The sequence below is a fragment of the Enhydra lutris genome, unplaced genomic scaffold (genome assembly GCF_002288905.1).
Source record: "Enhydra lutris kenyoni isolate GAN:26980312 unplaced genomic scaffold, ASM228890v2 scaffoldscaffold10, whole genome shotgun sequence".
NCBI classification, from domain to species: Eukaryota; Metazoa; Chordata; class Mammalia; order Carnivora; family Mustelidae; genus Enhydra; species Enhydra lutris.
The window spans coordinates 9,714,298-9,732,224 of NW_019154094.1; the positions used below are offsets into that span (position 1 = coordinate 9,714,298).

Here is a 17,927-nt window from a genome sequence, read left to right on the forward strand (position 1 = left end):
GATCCCAGCTTTGTAATCTGTGTTGCAGCCTCTGACTCTCTGGCAGCCTGGCCAGCTAAGCTGGAAGGGCTAAATCTCTGCCTTTCTTCACATAAACCACTGGGGGGCTCCAGGCAGAGCCATCTGGGACAGTGTCTGTGTGAGGGGATGCCTGGGTACCATGTGACTATCATTTTATGGGGGAGATGCCCCAGCTTTGTCAGGCTGCTCCACCAGAGTCCAAAGAGGTGGCGTCCTTGGGCAGGAGGAGATCACCCCCTGAGCCCCAGGAAGTGGGGTCTGCTGGCAGCTGCAGGAGGAAACTGAGCGTCCTTGAAATTGTAGGAAACGGGACCCAGGCAGGTGTCAGCCCAGAGCAATAGGCAAAGGTCCCAGAATTCACTGCAGGATAGAACCAGTCTTAATGAGTGTCCAGGGGAGACTTGGGGCACCTGGAGCAGACCAGGAGAGTGAGAGGTCTGGGGATCCCTTGTGCGTGAGAGGCCCCCGAGCTCACTTCCTGCCCCATAGCTCTCTATAGCAGTTGGCGGGGAGGTCATTGAGAGTGTTAGACTGCCAGCCAAGACCCCATACCCGACTTCCTCTCAACAGGATCCCTAATCTTCATAAATCCCCTGCCCCAGGGTCTCTGCTTTCCAGGAGTTCTCAGGGGAGGGTCCTTGTGGTGGTTGGATATCTTCTCCTGAGTTTAGGGAGACACAGGGCATTGCCCATGTGGAAGCTGGTTAGCTGGGAAGGGCGGGCAGGTGGGGTCAGACATTGGCTCTTCCTCCACAAAATGGTAGAGAAGCTGGGGGAAGTAGGGTCCAGGTGGATATAGTGAGCTGGTTGGTTTGGGACAGTCTTGGTGGTAAAGTTCTGGGACAGCTGGGATGGTGAGGTTGTCTCACTAGGGGGTTTAAAATGGGCAAGAATCCTAGCTCAGAGTTCTCAGACCTCTCTGGGGCAGGAGCCTGGGGCTGTGCTAAGGGGTCCCCGTGGTTTGGCTGCCAGGTGTTAGGGCTTGTACTTGTACCCGTGCTTGCTTCAGCTGGAGTAGCTCTGGCTCACAAGGTCATGAGCTTTTTGGAGGAGGACATCTGGAATTTAAGTGTTTTGAAACCTCTGTCTTCAGAGAGATACACAGCTGGACAGACGCCCCTCCACGCCTGGCCCGCTGCACTTCTGTTGCGGGTCTTGAGGACACTGTGGCAGCTGCAGTGTGAGTGGAGTCAGGGGGCAGTAGGGCTCATCCCGTGTGCAGGCAGGGCCAGGGCCCCCAGGAGAAGCCGTTGTTTCTGGGGAGCATGACTGACTGGGAGTTGGACCTGAGGGGAGCCCTGCAGTTCTCACTGGGCTGGTGGTGACTGAACTTTTGAGTGGTGGGTGACCGGATGGTGTTGTCACAGGGCAGCCAGCTGGGAACTAAGGAGTAGGGGCCTCAGCAAGGCGCCTGCAGGAGTGAGTCAGCCTCTTGTGGTGGGGGAGTCTGTTGCTTCCTCTCAGCAGCATGGTCAGAGCCTGGGGTCCTGTCCAGTGGCTCAGAATCTTCTGTATGTGCTTCCCCTTAACCTGCCTGGGTAACTTTGAGGGAGTCAGTCGGGGGAGGGTTTGAGCCCACTCTGGGGCTAGAACACCAGTGGGGAGCAACATGACCCTTGCAGTGGGAATCCAGGTGAGGACACCCCAGTGGGCTGTGAAATCTGGGGTCATCTCTCTCTCCATGCCCATTACCCTTGCTGAGCAAACGCGGGAGAGTTCAGAACTTTATTTTTCATAAGGAAGCACCCCCCTGGCAGGACGTCAGCTCAGTTGCTGACCCAACAGTTACTTACTGAGCCCTCTTTTATGCAGCATTGTTCAGGGGATGGGGGAAGCAGCTAGAAGGCAATCACAGGGTCATAATCAAAGCCTACGTTCCAATCATTGTAACAAATGGGGAGATGGAGGTCTGGGGAGGGGAGGTTACCCAAGGTCAATGGATGAAGCAGTGGCCGAGTCCAGACTGGGTGGCCTGGGCTGAGGCCACTGCTTGCTTTTTGACACTTTGCCCCGTCCATGAGTGGGGGTGGGCCCAAGAGGTCCAGGACCTGTCATGAACTTGGGATATACTTGGGATGGTCCCCAGGTTGGGCCTGGGATGGTAGTACAGTGGACCAACATCTAAGTGACCCTCTGTCTGTAGGCCTGGTGGGCGTAGTCAGGGCTGAAGCTGCTGTTCTCAGAGTCAGCTTAGGGAGCCAGAAGCGAAGGGCAGGAAGGGCCTGGCTGTCGTTTGCCCAGCAGGCGCCCATTAAGGGAGACCTTGGCGGTTGCTCTGGGCACAGAAAGCAGCTGCTGCAGGTGCCTTACTGGGGCTCCAGGGCCAGCTCACTTGCCAGTGCTGCCCCCTGCTAATTGGCCTGTCCCAGCTTAGTGAGGAGAGTACTCTCAGGAGCGCCAGGCCCTGGGGCTGAGTGATGGGCCCCCAGAATTCTTTCCTCGCCCATTTCCCCCCGCCACAGAGGTTAGCCGTGCCCAGGGAGAGTGGGGGTGGAGGGAATGGATTCACCAGGGAAAGCAAAGCCACCTTTGGAAGATGGAAGGAAGGGTACCTTGAAGGGTACCCTTGAAGGAAGGGTAGCATTCTCCACGTGAAAAGGCAGGTCAGGCAGAGTCACTGATTTGGGTGTGGTTTTTAGGTACCTTGTGGCGGGAGTGCAGGGGACGAGCAAGGGTTCAGATTCAGGAGGTGGAGCTGGGTCTTGCATGCCCTCGGGATCCACTGATGGTGGCTGAGCAATTGAATGACTGCTTCCAGGCTGGGCTTTGGAATAGGACTTTAGCATAGGGAGATGGGAGGGAGAGCTGGAGGCCATGGAGCTGAGGCTCAGAATGACTCTCTACTTCCAGATGCTCTCAAGCCAAGAGAAGCCCCCCACCTTATCAGGGCTTCCCTTACTCCCCTTAGGGAGCTGCCCCTGGATGCTGAGTTGGGGGGGTATCTATAGGAGGCCAGGTCTCTCCCACTGCCAGCCTAGGCCCTGCAACCTGTTCCTCAGTCTCTCTGGCTTCACCTCTCCCTACTCCCCTACCTCAGGACTAAAAACACAAAGCCAGCCTTTGCTGGGGCGGGCGTGGGAGCCACCACTCTTGAAATACCAGCTCAGATGTGGTAGCTTGGCAGCCCTGCAGGACCCTGGGGGCTGAGGCTTGCCTGGATGGTACTGTGGGGTGGGGCCGTCACAGATCCCGAGGGAGCCTTCTTCCCCAGGCAGATGGGAATTCCGAGGAAGGATTTTGTTACTTTTCTCTCGGAAGCTTCGGATTCCAGGAACGAGGGAAGGGGGAGAGATTTTGAGGAGGGGGCTTTCCCTCCAGAGCAGAAAAACTCTGCGCTTTAGCAGAGCCGTCAGATCAGGAGAGGTTAGCCGTCTGGTTATACCAACAGGACACCTAAAGCTCCAGGAGTTGGGCTTTCCCCGGGGTGGGGTAGAGGGGTGGAGGGCAGAAATCAGAGGTACCAGTTGGAGATGAGAAATTCAGGGCCGCCTTCTCATCTACCTCCTCTCCTTCACCCTCTCCTCTTCATCCTTCCTTGCCCACCTGTCCTTCCCCTCTGTCACTTCCTGATGCCTCTGGCTCCCAGGTGCTAGGCTTCATGGTTCCATCTGCACTGAGCAGCATTCCTGCTGTTGGATAATCAATCAGTAGCATTCTCTGCGGCCTGTGAACGGGACGGGGCTCAAGGTCCTTGACTGCACAGATGCTGCAGAGAATGGCTGGGTCTTGAAGAGGGGTGAGCTGTGGAGCCTGCCATGGTAGCAGCAGCATCTGGGAGTCTGTGGCTCCTCTCCCAGTTCTGGAAGGGAGAGTGGGGGATCCCAGGCCTGAGCCCCCAAGTCTCCCAGAGGGTACTCACCCTCAGGCTCCCTATCCCCTGGTCCTGCTCCACAAGGGTCCAAGAAGTCCAGAGTGGGACTGAGCTAGGGTTGGGCCCTAGCGAAGGGAAAGACTGGGCTTGGCTGCGAGGTCGGGGGCTTCCGGGTCCAGATAGATACTAGGGTGCTTAAGGGCCTGGGTCCCCTGCGCCTGCTTAGAGGGAATCACCCCCACCCTGCTCCTCAGTGCCCCAGCCCACCCTGGTCTGATGGCTGCTGAGGCCCCCTCTTGAGCTGCCCAGGAAGCCAGGGCCTGGGTGCACAGGAATACGAGCAGAGGTGTAAATTGCATGGCAAGCTGTCAGCTCTGAGGTGAAAATGAAAAGTCTTGAGGCAGTGGTGCCAACAGGCACAGCGCCCTGCTTCCCCAGCCCGTTCTCCCTCACACCTTCCCCTTTTTGCCATCTTCCCCAGGCCTGGCTCCTCTGCCGTCCCCTCCCCTGCCATGAAGGGGGGGCCCTCCACATAGACCTGACCCCAAGAGGGCCCTCATCTGTTGCTTCCCTTACATTTTCTAACTGGCTTACTGGTGCACAGAAAACTGGGCTGTGCTTGTTTGTTAATTTTGCGATCTTAACACTTGTGGTAATTTCTCCAATTGATTCTTTTTGGGTTTTTCAAGTATATAATTATCTTATCTTTCAGTGATGGTGTTTTTATTCACCTTTTCCAGTTTCTCACTTCTTTTGGGATCATCTGTTCCAATCTCTTTATTTTACAGTTGGGAATATTGAAACCCAAGGAGAAGCTATCTATTTGTCAGTGGCGAGGCTCTGGACTCCTGCCTGAGCTCTCTCTGCCACTTCTGCTCCCTCACTTCCCTCTGCGGCAGCCCCATCTCTCTTCTTGTCTCCTTTTCCCATCATTTTCGTAGCTCCGGGCCCTCCTACCAGGGGGAGGGTGCTCACCAGCCCTTCTGCAGGCTCTCCCTGCTGGCACGGCAAGGCCCCCAGAGCCATCTCCTGCTGTCACCTCCCACCCCACAGACAGGTTTAGGTTCTGGGCCAGAGGCTGTCTGGAGGCCCAGTGGGGATGAGAGGCAGCCAGAGAGAGGGAAGTTGACGGAAGTTCCTGGGCAGAATAATAACAGTGTGCCACATCCTAGCTGCAGCGGCGCCTGCTGTGCCTCCCCCATCACTTTGCACGTGCGATGCAGACCAGTTGCCTGAGGGGCCTCCAGGGTCTGAGCCCCCACTTGCAGGGAGCGCTGTGTGCGGGTGGGTGCACGTTGGTGTCTATGTAATTAAAAATGAGCACGCCTCGCTTCACCCAGTGAGGACACGCCACCACCTCGGGTGGGATGCAACAGCTGTTTGCGAGCTGTGTGGCAGCCCAGCTGTCCAGCCTGCAGTGGAGGGATGGCTAGGACCGGGCAGCCCAGGGTGAGCAGGGAGGCCCAGGGCCTCTCACGCCAGGAGGCAGGAGGTTAAGGGGCCGTGATTACGTAGAGATGACAGAGAAGAACTCCTCTTTTTCTGGGGCTCAAGTGGAGTTGGGGGATGTATGACCCAGTCCTTGGCCTGCTCCCATTGCCTCATCCTTTTGGGGATTGGAGGCCACCTGGCTCTGAGCAGACCCAGCCTCTGGGCAGCCTGGGAATGGTCTCCACCTGGACCTGACCTTTTCTGCTCCACACCCCCTCCCCACCCTTCGCCAAAGCCAGGGCGTGGGTTGCTTCGTTCCCAAAAGAGAGTAGTTCAGGTCTTCTCTCTCCCTCCTCCTCCCTTCCCCTGATGTAGTACGAACTCCCCGGGGCAGCACTGTGGGTTTTGTGGGGAAACCTTAGCCATCTGAGCCTCTGCAGGAGCTCTGAGCTGTGTGGGCCAAATCTGTGCCCCCCACCCAGGAATGAGTCCAGCCTGAGATGCGAACAGAATGTGTGGTGTGTTCCCCAGATAGCTGAGGCAGCGGCACCACGGCGGCCTGTGTGTGCCGCTCATTCCCTTGTCTGCCGGCACCCCTGGCTGTGGAGAGGTAAGCCCCTGTCAGTGCAGCAGGGGTATTGGGGGAGGTGCTGCAGACTGAGGTCCCCCGGAAATCCCTGCATTGTGGTTGGTGTTCCAAGTCCCCATCTTGTTTCTGCTGTGGAGAGCAAGACTTGGAGATGTGTCTGAGGGATTAGAGCTCCTGAATCCCTCTTCTAGCAGTCGCTGCTGGCACCGTAGCACGGTGACTTCTTCCTGTTAGGTGGGGAGCATTGTGGATGTCTGCATCTCTCCTTCCTTGGAGAGAGACCTTGTGGTCCCCTTGATTCTGTGCAAGAGTGAGTTGCTGTGGGTTGTGGCTTCATTAGATGGCCAGTAGCTTCAGTGGGCAGAGCAGGTTCCCCTGTCCTGGTGATGCTTCCTGGAGTGTCTGGCTGTCTGGGCTGTGGGAGGGGGTATCCCCGGGACTGGAAGGATGCCAGGCCCATCCACACTCCTTTCCCCAGCAGTGCCAGCCCAGCGTGGCATTGACTTGGTGTCCTTGGCCCTTGGCAGTCTGTTCTCCAAGGGCTCCCTGGGGCTAGCTGAGGGAGAAGCAGCTGGTCTTGCCTTCCTCCAATGATTTTCCAATATTTATCAGCTCATCGACATGAGGCACAGGCCACAGCTCCTGCTGTGTACTGAGGACCTGAGAGCTGGCCCATGGTTACCCTCTCTTCCCTTAGAGTCTGTACCTGGCTGGGAGGGAAAGGTCTTGTCCTATGCCTTGTCACTTAGGGACAGGGCTTATGGCTAGTCCTGTCCCTCCTCCCCTGCCCCAGTCCCAGTTGGGCTCATTATTACTCTGGGGCAGAACAGGGATGGGAGGGCGATCTTGAGGAGAGGCTGCACAGACAGCTATAAACACCTTTCTTGCCTATGGGCCTAAGTTGGAGGTTTGCACCTCTGCCTTCTTCCTGCTCCTCTCCTTTGCCCCTGAGTCTGAATTTTGACAGGACCTGGCATGTGTTAAAATGATTCGAGGCTAAGCTGTCAATGAGATTTTTAATTAGCTCCATGCCTCCCTCCACTGGGGAGGGCCTGGGCCCCCAGGTGGTAGGGGTAGGACGAGGCTGGGCTTGGGTGGGAGGCTGCTCCTGCAGGGGCCTGGGGGCAGGCTTGGGCAGCTGGCACTCCCTGTGTGGGATGCTGCAAGGAGGGAGAGCCAGGCAGGGAAGGAAGGGCTGTGTAGCTAGGCCAGTTTTCTCTCTCCTCTGTCTCCCCTGTTCCTCTGTTCTCCCCAATGGCTTTGAGATGAAGGCGACGGCAAGGATGGAGGATGCAGTTTCCATGGCAATGGGGCTGTCCACAGCCAGGCAACTTCAGAGTCGGGCTCTCCGGAGGGGGCAGCTGTGCAGAGCAGCGACAGAGCTGCCTCCCGCCTGCCAATGAGGGGGCTGGCAGAGCAGGTGGTAAGGGTGGCTGCCTGGTCCTGCCCACCCTGATGCCCAACCTAGAGGAGAGAGGGAAAAGAGGACTACTCCCTCCTATTACCCCTGTTACTTCCAGAAGGGAAGCTTTAGGGAGGTGGCTTGAGTGTTGATAAGGGTTGGGGTAGGATTCCACTCTCCCTGGAATTTCTTGGTGGTCACAGGTTCTGCTTCCTGGGAGCATCCCCAAAGCCAAATGTCTATGGCCCTTGAGAGACAGGCTACCAGCTTGATGACCGCTTAGCAAATTTCCTCTGGACTGTTAAATGCCCAGAGAGGGCATGGGCGCATTGGTGAAAGCCATGCCCTGATTAGGTTTGGGGGTATTTTTCTTCCCTCTAGCTACTGGGGAAGGGCCTGTACCTTCTCCTGGGAACCCCCTGACCCTGGGCTTGGTGACATGGCTCAGTTCACTGAGTGGAGCTCAGGTTTGGCAGATGCTCATTCCCAGGTGCTGGCAGTAGGGAAGCTCCAGAGCCTGGTAGCTCCTGCTTCCTGACATTGTGTTCTTGTTCAGCCTCCCGAGGATCAGGGCCGGGTGAGTGTGTGGGCAGCTGGAGAAGCAGAGACAGCTGTCAGTGTGTGCAGAGATGGGAGGAGCTGGGCATGTGGATTTGTGAGGTGGCATGAAGAACACCCAGGTTGGCAAAAAAAAAAAAAACCCCAAAAACCAAAAACTGGACTCAAAGTATTAAAAGTAGGGGCACCTGGGTGGCTCAATGGGTTGGGCCTCTGCCTTCGGCTCAGGTCATGATCTCAGGGTCCTGGGATCAAGCCCTGCATCAGGCTCTCTGCTCAGCGGGGAGCCTGCTCCCCCCCAACCACACCACCTCTCTGACTACTTGTGATCTCTCTGTCAAATAAGTAAATAAAATCTTTTTTAAAAAAAGTATTAAAAATAATGAATTTCCTTCACTGATCCTGGGATGTCAGGGTTGGGGTGTCCCTCTCTGTGTTTGAGCACATTGAGACTTCGGGTGCAGGGCCTTGCTTGGGTTACCCATGCGGTCTGGCTAGCTGAGCTGCAGCCAGACTTTGGGCAGGCCACCCACCTTCCCTGTGGGCTCCTAGACATACCCTGTCCCCCAGTGGCTGCTGAACACCCTGACTCATAAACCTTCAGGCTCACCTTTCTTCTTGTCTTTGCCAGAGGGGTTCATTTTGTACACTTCTTCTCTGCTTTAATTGGAAGGGGTCCTCAGCTCTAATGTTGGCCAGGCAGGTGGACAAGTGGAGTCCTAGAGTGGCTTCTCCCTACCAGGTGCTAAGTCTTTCATTACTGCTAAGTGGAAGGCTCATTTCAGAGCTCGTGAGCGCCGGGCGGGTGCTATAAATAGTCGTGTTGTGAAGGTTGGTGGCTGAGCAGCGACAGGGCAGGGGCCTCACAGTCATCCTAGTGGATAATTGCGCTCCATTGCAGGAAAGGGGGGCAGGCCGGGGAGCAGCATGCTCTTGACCCCTGTCCTGATTGTTCCTGCCTGCCTTGGTGCAGCTCTGGCATGTGTCTGTGCGCCATTCCATACACACTGGCAGAGGGACACTTCAGGCTCTGTGGCCAGGCAGAGGGGAGTGCCTGTCTCAGGACTCGGGGCCCTATAAACTGGTACTTCAGCCAGCTGGGGAGTCAGGATAATGTCCAGTGCTGGTTCTACTTGTCCTGCCTACCCCTCTAGCCTAGGATCTGCCTCTTCCTCCTTGGCCGAAACTCTGGGCAGGTGCCAGAAGGCAGGGAACCAAGCATATGTGATAGTCTTGGAGGTTGGCTTAGACCTGAACTAGGAAAGAATGGGAGTGAAAGAAGGGTTTCACTGGCCTGGAGCACCTGTCCATGGTCCGTCAGTAATATGTCTGTGAGGGCAGGGGCCGGAGGCCTGAGGGTCAGGGGCCCTGGCCTTTCCTGAGATATCGGGGTCGGTCAACACTGTCCAGGGTGGAGAGGAGGTCACAGCCAGGGGATGCTGAGATGGGAAGTCTAGCAGGTCAGAACTTGGCTTGGCTGGGCTTGGGTGCCTGGGGCCTTTGTCCCTGGGGTCCCTGTCCCTGGGGTAGTCGGAAGCTAAGCATCATGGCTACTTGAGACTAGTGCTTTCTGGGACAGCCTTTTGGTCAGAGGTATGGATAGGTTGGTTTAGTGGTGCCGGGGGCAGTGCCAGGCCCCTGGATTCTAGTAGCACCTGTCCCAGGGTGTTGTCCCAAGGACTTCTGGGTCCTTAGATCATTGCCTCCTGGAGTTTGGGGCCCTGCCCTTAGGGTGCTCTGTGTGTGCCTCCCTCAGCAGGGGTTTGGTACTTGGGGGAGATCGAGGCAAGAGGCGGAGCCAGCCCTCTGGGAGGGAGTGAGCAATAGATAGTTCCTAGGGCCTTTTAGGGGTGGGTGGGTCAGAAGCCCTGTAAGGTTCATTTCACCTTCTGCCACTTTCTGACAAGGAGCGGAAGCTGTGTGCCCACCCTCGGCTGGAGATCTACCAGCAAGACCAGATCTATTTCATGTGCCCACTGGCACGACAGGGAGACTTCTATGTGCCTGAGGTGAAGGAGACAGAGCGGAAAAGCCGGGGGCCTGCAGAGGCCAGTGACACCCAGATGGATGGCACAGGTATGGAGGGTGGGGCCCTGCGTGGAGCCTATCCACTGTGGGTGTCCAGACTAAGCTTGGCAGAGGTGGAGGAAGGAAACCTGCCCACCCCACAACCCACATGAGAATTGCCTATTTCTAGATACATGGATCCATGCAGATTGGGTTCACACATGTTAGCCCTGGCAGTACAGATACAATGACCCTGCAGATGCCACGAGAAGTACCTTTGGAAACAGATGCTCATGGGACCCTGGGGGATGGGGCTATTCAGGAAAGGCATCACTTGGGTGGGGCTCATCAGAAAGTAAGATTGGCCCTGGATCTGGAAGGTAGAGAGGAGAGAACAGGGTGTTCCCAGTACGGAGCCCTACCCAGAGGCAGCTGCTTTCTCCCTGCTGAAGAACAACCAGAGAGCCTGCCGAGGGGAGCCAGGAGATCAGCCCCTTGCCCCTTCCACCAGAGCTAGCCTTCGTCCTCCAGGTCTAGGCCAGCTGGTAATTTGCTGGCTTTCAACCCACCTCCCTGCCAGGCTGTCCCCAGGAGCAAGAGGGCCTGCTGGTAACATCCCAAGGGGCCCAGCCCTAGTCCGCGCTGCTGGAGCCTTGTGTGGTGATGGAGGTCCATGACCTGTGGGAGTGGTACACTCCCCCCAGTAGATAGCTGGGAGGAGAGTGGCTATCCCTCCTTCTTTGGGAGACTTCCTCTGTCCAGCCAATCTTCAATAACCAAGGTCATCCTAGAAAGGCATATGTTGTGGCGGGGGGTAAGGGTACTGAGAGGCAACCACTCCCTAGAGGCCGTGTCCAACACAGTTAACTTCATCTGCTGTTTAATTACCTCCGTGGGGCACTGTTCCCACCCGCCTGGTAATGCCCAGCAGACATTCTTCAGTGCGCCTACTGTGAGCACAAGACATGGCACAAGGTCAGCAGGCCCAGGCAGTCTCTAGGGCAGGAAGGGGGAGTGTCTTGACCTTCTTTCGACCTCCCTCTGCTGTCTACACTCCCGTCCTCAGCCCACCCACCCAGCTTTCTCCCAAACACTGCCTGCCAGGGATATTAAAGAACTGCTTGGCACCCGCTACAGCTGGCTGCAGCGTGGCTCCCACGCCCCCAGTGCCTTGGCCTGTCTTCCTCACTAGCCTGCCCACCCACTCCCTGCTGGGCAGGGGGGTCGTGGAGTCGGCCCACCTCTGACAGGATCTGCCCTGACACCCAGGGCGGACTCTGAGTATGTGCCTGCCAGGTGCATGCCATTTGCACAGCAATGTGTGCTGGGTGCCTGGCTGCCCAGGGCTTGGCGTGCCCCTGACTTCCTCCCCACTGGGGCCGCCGCTTGGGCTAGGAGGTGAAAGGGGGTGATTAGCTGCCTTATGCCTGTTATTACATTGATGTATTATTTAGCTCCAGGGAGGCAATGAATATTTGATCTCCTTGCACTGGCTGTGGGCAGTGGAGGAGGGAGGGACTGGGGTGAAGGTGGCAGCTTCATTCTCTGCCCTGGCAGCCCTAAAGACTTAGGTTCTGCCCTTCCTTGCCTGGCCTTTTCTGTCCTGGGACAGGGGTCCAAGGCTCTGGAAGTTCTTCTGGTGCAGACCATGGTGGGGCTGGAGGGATGCCACTTCCTTGCCTTGGACTCATTTGCCAGAGGTGTCCACATGTCCCCCCAGGGGCTGGCCTCATCTGAGCATCCTGGGCCCCAACCTGAAGGGCCATCCCTGGGCTCCATCCTCTGACTGTTCCTAGCCCAGGAGCTGGGACAGGGAGGAGTCAGCCTCCTGGCAAGCAGCACGTTCCCGTACTCAGGTCCCAAGAGAGCCATTGGGTAGGTGGGCTGGTGGAACATGACAGTTTAATGGGGCCTGGGAGCCCCATTTCATTTGCTTCTTTCAGGCCTGCAGCCTCTGGAGCACTGATTATCCCCACTGAAGGAGTGAATAAGGGGCTGGAGTCATGCCCTAAAGTCAGAAGGAACCACCCATAACTCAGGATATAGCCCAAGCTTACACTTGGCTGCCTCTATTCTGGGAGCCATGACTGGGGCCCCAGCAAGAAGAGGGCCCTGGGCTAGTAGGCTAGCACTTCCAGAGCCTACCTCACCTCTGCCAGTAGGCCCAAGGGATATCTTCTTAGGGCCAAGGGAACTGAAGGAGCAGACCCCCAAATCCCCCCACCCTTATTTTAGTCCCCATCTGAGACACAGTGGAAGTTCCAGGCCAAGTCCAAAAGCAAGCAGTTCCCAGCTGCTCCTGGCTCAGGGTTGCATCACCATGGAGACTGGATCTGGGGAAATTGGCCCACCCCTCACCTCTGTGATGTTTGACAGCTGCCCCTCTCCCTCTCACACAGAAGGGGGTGCATATCAGCCTTCTCTCAATCTGGATTCCTACACAGTGGGCCTGAGCTCTTTGTCCCTTCCTCTCCCTACCCCACTCCCCCAACTGTTGTTAGTACCTCTGATCTGGGGAGGTGAGTTGAGGGGTTGCTCCTGAACAGGGCAAATGAAGTGTCTACTTGCCTGGAGGATGTGTTAGGGGTGGGAGGAACATACTGGGAGGGATCTAGACCCTCAGCCCTGTCTCAGGGCTCTTCAGCTGCCAGCACAGTGCTCATGGTCCCCTTCTGCTGCTTTGTGGCTCAGGAACCAGCAGTAATGGTTGGGGATAATTAAGGGCTCCTCTCGGGTGGCCCAGCCATAGGGGAAGAAAGCCCTTAAAATGCTTTATCCTAGTATCCTCCTTCCTTGCAACTGGTTTCTCCAGACTTCTCTATCCCACTTCTCTATGCCCTAGCTGCCTCCTCAAACTAGGGCTCTGTGGGGCCAGAGGCTGAGGCCAGCTGCCTTCCTGAATGTGGCTGTTCCCTGGGGAGCCCCGCATGGGGGAGGGGACAAGAGAGTAGGCCTTCTGGTCCATTCTCCCATCCTCATGCCTTATGGGCACGCTGGCCTTGGACAAACCTTTCTCCAAGCCTGAAATGGGATGTGGAGGAGGGGACATTACTTGAATCTCTTTGTTCTACCCTTAGCTCTCCACCTCAGGGCTGAGTGGTCCTTAATGGACTCTTGGGGGGTGGGGGGGCAGCAGGCTTTGTGGGAGCGCAGGGAGTTGTGAGGCTAATTCAAGGGGAGGGAGAGGAGTGCACAGCATGCTGTCCTCTCTCCCTCCATCCCTCCCTTTGCCCTGTCAGTGTAGCTCTGGCCAGGGCAGAGGGCCTCTGGAATGAGCCTCTTGAGGTAGGGCCCACTTTATTACTCATGAGCACACTGTGCATGCTGGTTCCCGAGCAAGTGGAGGTTGTCTGTCCTCTCCCTGGAGGAGGGAATGGGGGTCCTAGCTAACGTGTGCTCCCTTTTCCTGGCCCAGGAGCTGATACGATGAGTGACACAAGTTCTGTGAGCCTGGAGGTGGGTCCTGGCAGCCGGGAGACTTCAGCTGCCACACTGTCCCCTGGGGTGAGCAGCCGTGGCTGGGACGACGGTGACACCCGCAGTGAGCACAGCTATAGTGAGTCAGGCGCCAGTGGCTCATCCTTTGAGGAGCTGGACCTGGAAGGCGAGGGACCCCTGGGGGAGCCAAGGCTGAGCCCTGAGGCTGAGCCCCTGGGGACTTCCAAGTGGCCACGGGAACCTAGTACTCCCGAGAAGGGTGAGGAGTAACCCTAGGCCCGCATCCTCCTGGGTTGCATTTGCTAAGGAACTGAGCAGACTCTCCAGCCCTCTTCCTCCTTCACCTCTCAGGCCCAGGCTGGGGCCAGGGGTCCCAGTGGGGACCTGATTTCCACTGCCCCATGCTCTCGCTAAGCCTTTTTACCGCCCTCTCGGCTCCCAGGGCTAAAGGAGCCAAGGACTGTGTTCTGCACCCAGACCCTGGGGCTCCTGCCCCTCTGACGTGTTTTTTCAGATTCACTTTGGAGCTTCCAGGACTCAGAATAAAGCAGATGGTTTTCTCGTTTCCCCTGGACCTGGGCTGTGCATTTGTGTGTGTTGTGTGTGTGTGTGTGTGTGTGTTCACCTCGAGGAGCCCTGTGCAGATAGACTGGGAGTGGGCAGGAGCACCCAGCCCGAGGAGAGGAAGAAGTGTGGCAAGGGACTCTGGGCTGAGAGGAGGAAAGGGGTATTGAAGGCCCCCCACTCCCAGCTTTGTGGCCCTGGGTTACAGCTGTTCCTTCATTGCAGCAGCCCCAGAGGCTCCCCCAGGCTGCTGGGAAACAGGCAGAGCAGGTCAGGGGGAGTGAGAACCAAGCATGGGGTGCCCTTCAGGGCTTGGGAGTGGGGAGCTCACAGAGCCTGCCTTTGCTTCCAAGGGATGCCTTAGTGTCTGTAGCTTGAGTGTGCCTGCACTCATGCTTGTGTCTGCTCAGCAGGTGAGGCCATCCCCGCTGTGCCTGCCCATGTCTGTGTACCTGTGTGTATACATGCACATACGTGCACATGGGCCTTTGCTTCTATGTGTGTAACCATGGCTGCGTCTGCTTGCGGTGGCCCTGGCAAGCTGTGCCCCAGCAGGCATTAGGATGTGGTTGGGGCTCGGTATGGCTGCGTTTGTGTGGATGGCTACGTGATGATGTGCCAGGAATGCTGCTAACTGTATGGGCCCCTGCTACCAGGGCTGCGAGACTGGCTGGCCAGGAGCGTCGCTCTGGGGGCTTTGTCCATACGCAGCTATCTGTGTGTAGCTATGTGTCTGTGTACAGCTGTACCGCTCTGTGTTCATGTGGAAGGCTGTGTGCTTTTCTGTGTGTCCACATGTAAAGCTGTAGGTCAGTTCAGCTGTGTGTGTGAGTTTAGCTATCTGTGTGTAGACATGTCCATATGTATGGCTCTGTGTACGGGACTGTGTGTCCATGAATACAGTTGTGTGTCTGCATGTAAATTTATGTGTTACTGCTGCGTCTGTGTGCACAGCTTTGTGTGAGGTTGCATGTGCTTCTGTGTGTGCGGCCATGTGCGTATGCACAGCTCTGTAAGGCTGGGTGTCTTTGTGCACACAGTTGGGAGTCGTGGTTGCATGGCTGGGGGCAGGTCCGGATGCTGCAACAGGGCTGCTTAGCCCCTCACCGTGGGCTGCAGAGTGCGCCTCCGGAACTGGTACTGGTCTAAAGCCCTGAGGTCTTCTGTGAGGCTACCTCAGTGAGAGGGCTGGGGTTGCTGTGCGGCTCCTCTTCCTTCAGCACCCTGCTGCTACCAGCCCCTCTGTTCCAAGGGCCCAGCTCCTCACTCACCGACACCAGGCAGTAGTTGCTTTGAACTAGCCAGAGCTGGAAGACAGTGTATCTGTGTCTCCAGCCTTGTCTGACAACCCTGAACCCTCATCCTGCTGTCACCTCACCTCCCATTAGCAGTGGGGTTTGGGTTTGTTTGGGTTTGGTGTATTTGTCTGTTTCACAGCTGTGCTTTCCCCAGTGCAGTGGGGCATCAGGTTTCTGTGTCCAGGGACAAAGCCTGTCCTTCCTTGGTGATACCCTTCCCCCCCTAACTGCGACACGCATATTAGATGTATGTGCCAGAGGGACCTGGGCTTGCCATGTGCTCATTAGCATGTGTCTGCGCTAGCTTTGCCTCTAGTGACACCTGTGGAAGAAAGGGCAGCGCCTGGGAGCATATGCCGGGATGTTATGTGCCTTGGCACCCAGTGTGTGTGCAGGCTCTGGGGCTAAACCCAGGTGCAGGCCCCTCTCCAGACCCTTCAGCACAAGCGGATGCTGCAGTGTATCCACCACCTTCTACCCAGGGCGTCCTCCATTCTGCTGCAGGAGGGAAGAAGAGTCAAGAGCATCTTCTCAGAGCTGTCCTCCCTCTGCTTGGGCTCCAGCTCCCATTCCCTCCTACGCAGCAGCCAGTTTCAGGAGCCTCTTCTCCACCCCCCTGCCCTCCCAGATCCCCCTGCCAGCCCCAGCATGTCCCTTAGGGTTGACCCTAGTCCCTGCCCCTGCAGCATCCCCCATACTCTCCAGGTTGATATATCTTAGCCATAAATGCCCTTTGTATGTGAGGGTGGGGATTAGTGAGGTTGGTGGGAGAGGAGGTCAGGGCTGGGTGTGTGTGTGTGGGGGGGTTGGGTAGCAGATTTAAAGGTCATCTGCAGGAAGAGGAGGCCCCATCCTCCTCTGACCACCCACCCCCCATCTCTTCCTCCTAGTGACTCAGGCCCCACTCTCACATGGGGCCAAAGACACATGCCCCCACCCCAAGCCTGGCATGTGGACTGAGCTGCAGTCTGTGGATTGAGAGAATGGATGTGAGGACAGGGACAGACTTGTCGCAGCAGGCTAAGCTACCTATCTCCCACATGCCTCCTTCCCTATCTCCCAATGGCACCTTGCAACCCTAAGACTAGCCCCTCTGCTCTCAAAGATGGGACCCCATAACACTGCGTGCACCTCCTGGGGCTCAGTGACCTTCGTAGCCCCGTGTCCAGTTCCCGCTGCTCTGTGGGCTGCATGCATTCTGACCGAGGGGTAGAGGGGGCTGATAGGCACCTGCTCCGGCGCAGAGCTGGAGCGCCCGAGGATTCAGCACCACGCGGTGGACAGCTCCGGGACGGAAGCCCCGCGAAGATCCAGGAGCCGGAGGCACAGGGCAAGGAGCCGTGCAGGAGTCTGGAGGGAGGCGGAGGCCGGGTTGGGAGCGGGAGATCCGGAGTGGGGAGGAACGGGGGAGGGGCTGGGGGCGGGCCGGGGCCAGGGGCGGGGCGGGCCGCGATTGAAAGCGGCTGGGCGAGCGGGCGGGCGGAGAGCGCAGAGCTGCCGAGCGAGGGAGCAAGCCAGCGAGCGAGAGCTGGAACCCTGCGCCCCCGGCTCCTCTCCGTTTCTCTGCGCCGGAGTCGGGCACGCCAGGTAGGGTAAGCCCGTGGTGCCGCGGCCGTAGCCAACCTTATCGATCCTGACCCCATGTCCCGGAGACCTGCGGGGCCCTCGAGTTCTGGGGCTCCCGGGCCAGGGCGTCCAGACAGTGCTGCCGGGAGCTCTTGGAAGCGGGAAGACCGCCCCAGGCATCCCGCCTTTCTTCCCCAGAGAATGCACACCCTGCATCACGTTCTTTCGTTCCTCCTCTCCTTTCATCCTTTGGTCTGTCTTTCTGTGCCTCTGTCTTTGTGTCAGCCTCTGGGGTTCAATCACTCCCTGCCCGGATTTCATTGCCCAGGCCCCCTGGCTGCTCCCCTCTGGGGTTCCGTCTCCCTTCAGGGTATTGTCCCTGTCCGGATTTTGGTCCTGGCTGCCCCTGTGGGAGGCTTGTGGTCTTGACCAGTTTGGGCCTCAGCCCCCATCTGGGTCCCTTCCCCATCTGGGTCCCTTCCCCATCTGTCCTGGTCTTCATGCTTGCCTCTCTCTCCTGGTTGCCTGGTTGAGCTGCTTCTTTCTGGGTACCCGCAGGATCCCAGTCTCCCTGCCATGGCATGAGGGGGGAGATTAACCCTGAGTTGCTGAGGGGCAAAGTGAGGAATCCCAGTCTCTGTGGCCAGGACACGGGGTCCTTGAACTAGTGGCCGTCTTCAGAAGAAGAGGCCTTCTTCAGCCTCAGTTTCCTTCTCCTAGCCTTCCCAAGCCTACATGATTGTGAGAGCCTATGTGGGTTGGCATCTGGGAGCATAGCTGAGATACAAATGAAGCGGAGAGTGGAAGAGGGAAGGAGGAGTCCCTGAGGGCTAGGGCCAGGGTGGACAGGATGGGGAGAGGATGAGGATAGGGAGATTAGAGGTGGTGACTTTCTCTGCTTGGATCTGAGCTGAAGAAAACACAGGGGCATAAAGTCTCAAACAGCATTCTATGCAGAGCTAAGGTGTCCAAAAGTCTCACCTTGAGCACTGTTTTTCAAATTCTGACCGTATGAACTGTCCCTGTCCCTGGACACACGTATGCTCACATCTGATCTGCTTTCTCTATTGATCTATGATCTAAGATCTATGGCCACTTCAGTGTCCCTCCCTGGGGCCAACCTCTCCACCTTGCTGTCAAATTCCCACAGCCTAGAGTCTCTATTACTTCCACAGGGGGCTCTATGGATTTTTTGTTGTTGTTGTTAAAGATTTTATTTATTTATTTGACAGACGATCACAA

The 17,927-nt window shown here is 57.2% G+C and overlaps 1 protein-coding gene across 6 annotated transcripts in view; it reads left to right on the forward strand.

Moving 5' to 3' along the window:
* The window catches only part of LOC111144190 (testis-expressed protein 264), a 30,368-nt gene extending 16,537 nt beyond the window's left edge, over positions 1-13,831 (forward strand). For all 6 annotated transcript variants that reach the window (XM_022498384.1, XM_022498390.1, XM_022498385.1 and 3 more), the window contains 2 exons: positions 9,720-9,888; positions 13,235-13,831. In XM_022498384.1, the coding sequence (XP_022354092.1) occupies positions 9,720-9,888; positions 13,235-13,527 (462 nt within the window). In that variant the 3' untranslated portion in view covers positions 13,528-13,831. The remainder of the gene's footprint in view (positions 1-9,719; positions 9,889-13,234) is intronic.
* The last annotated feature ends 4,096 nt before the right edge of the window (positions 13,832-17,927 follow it).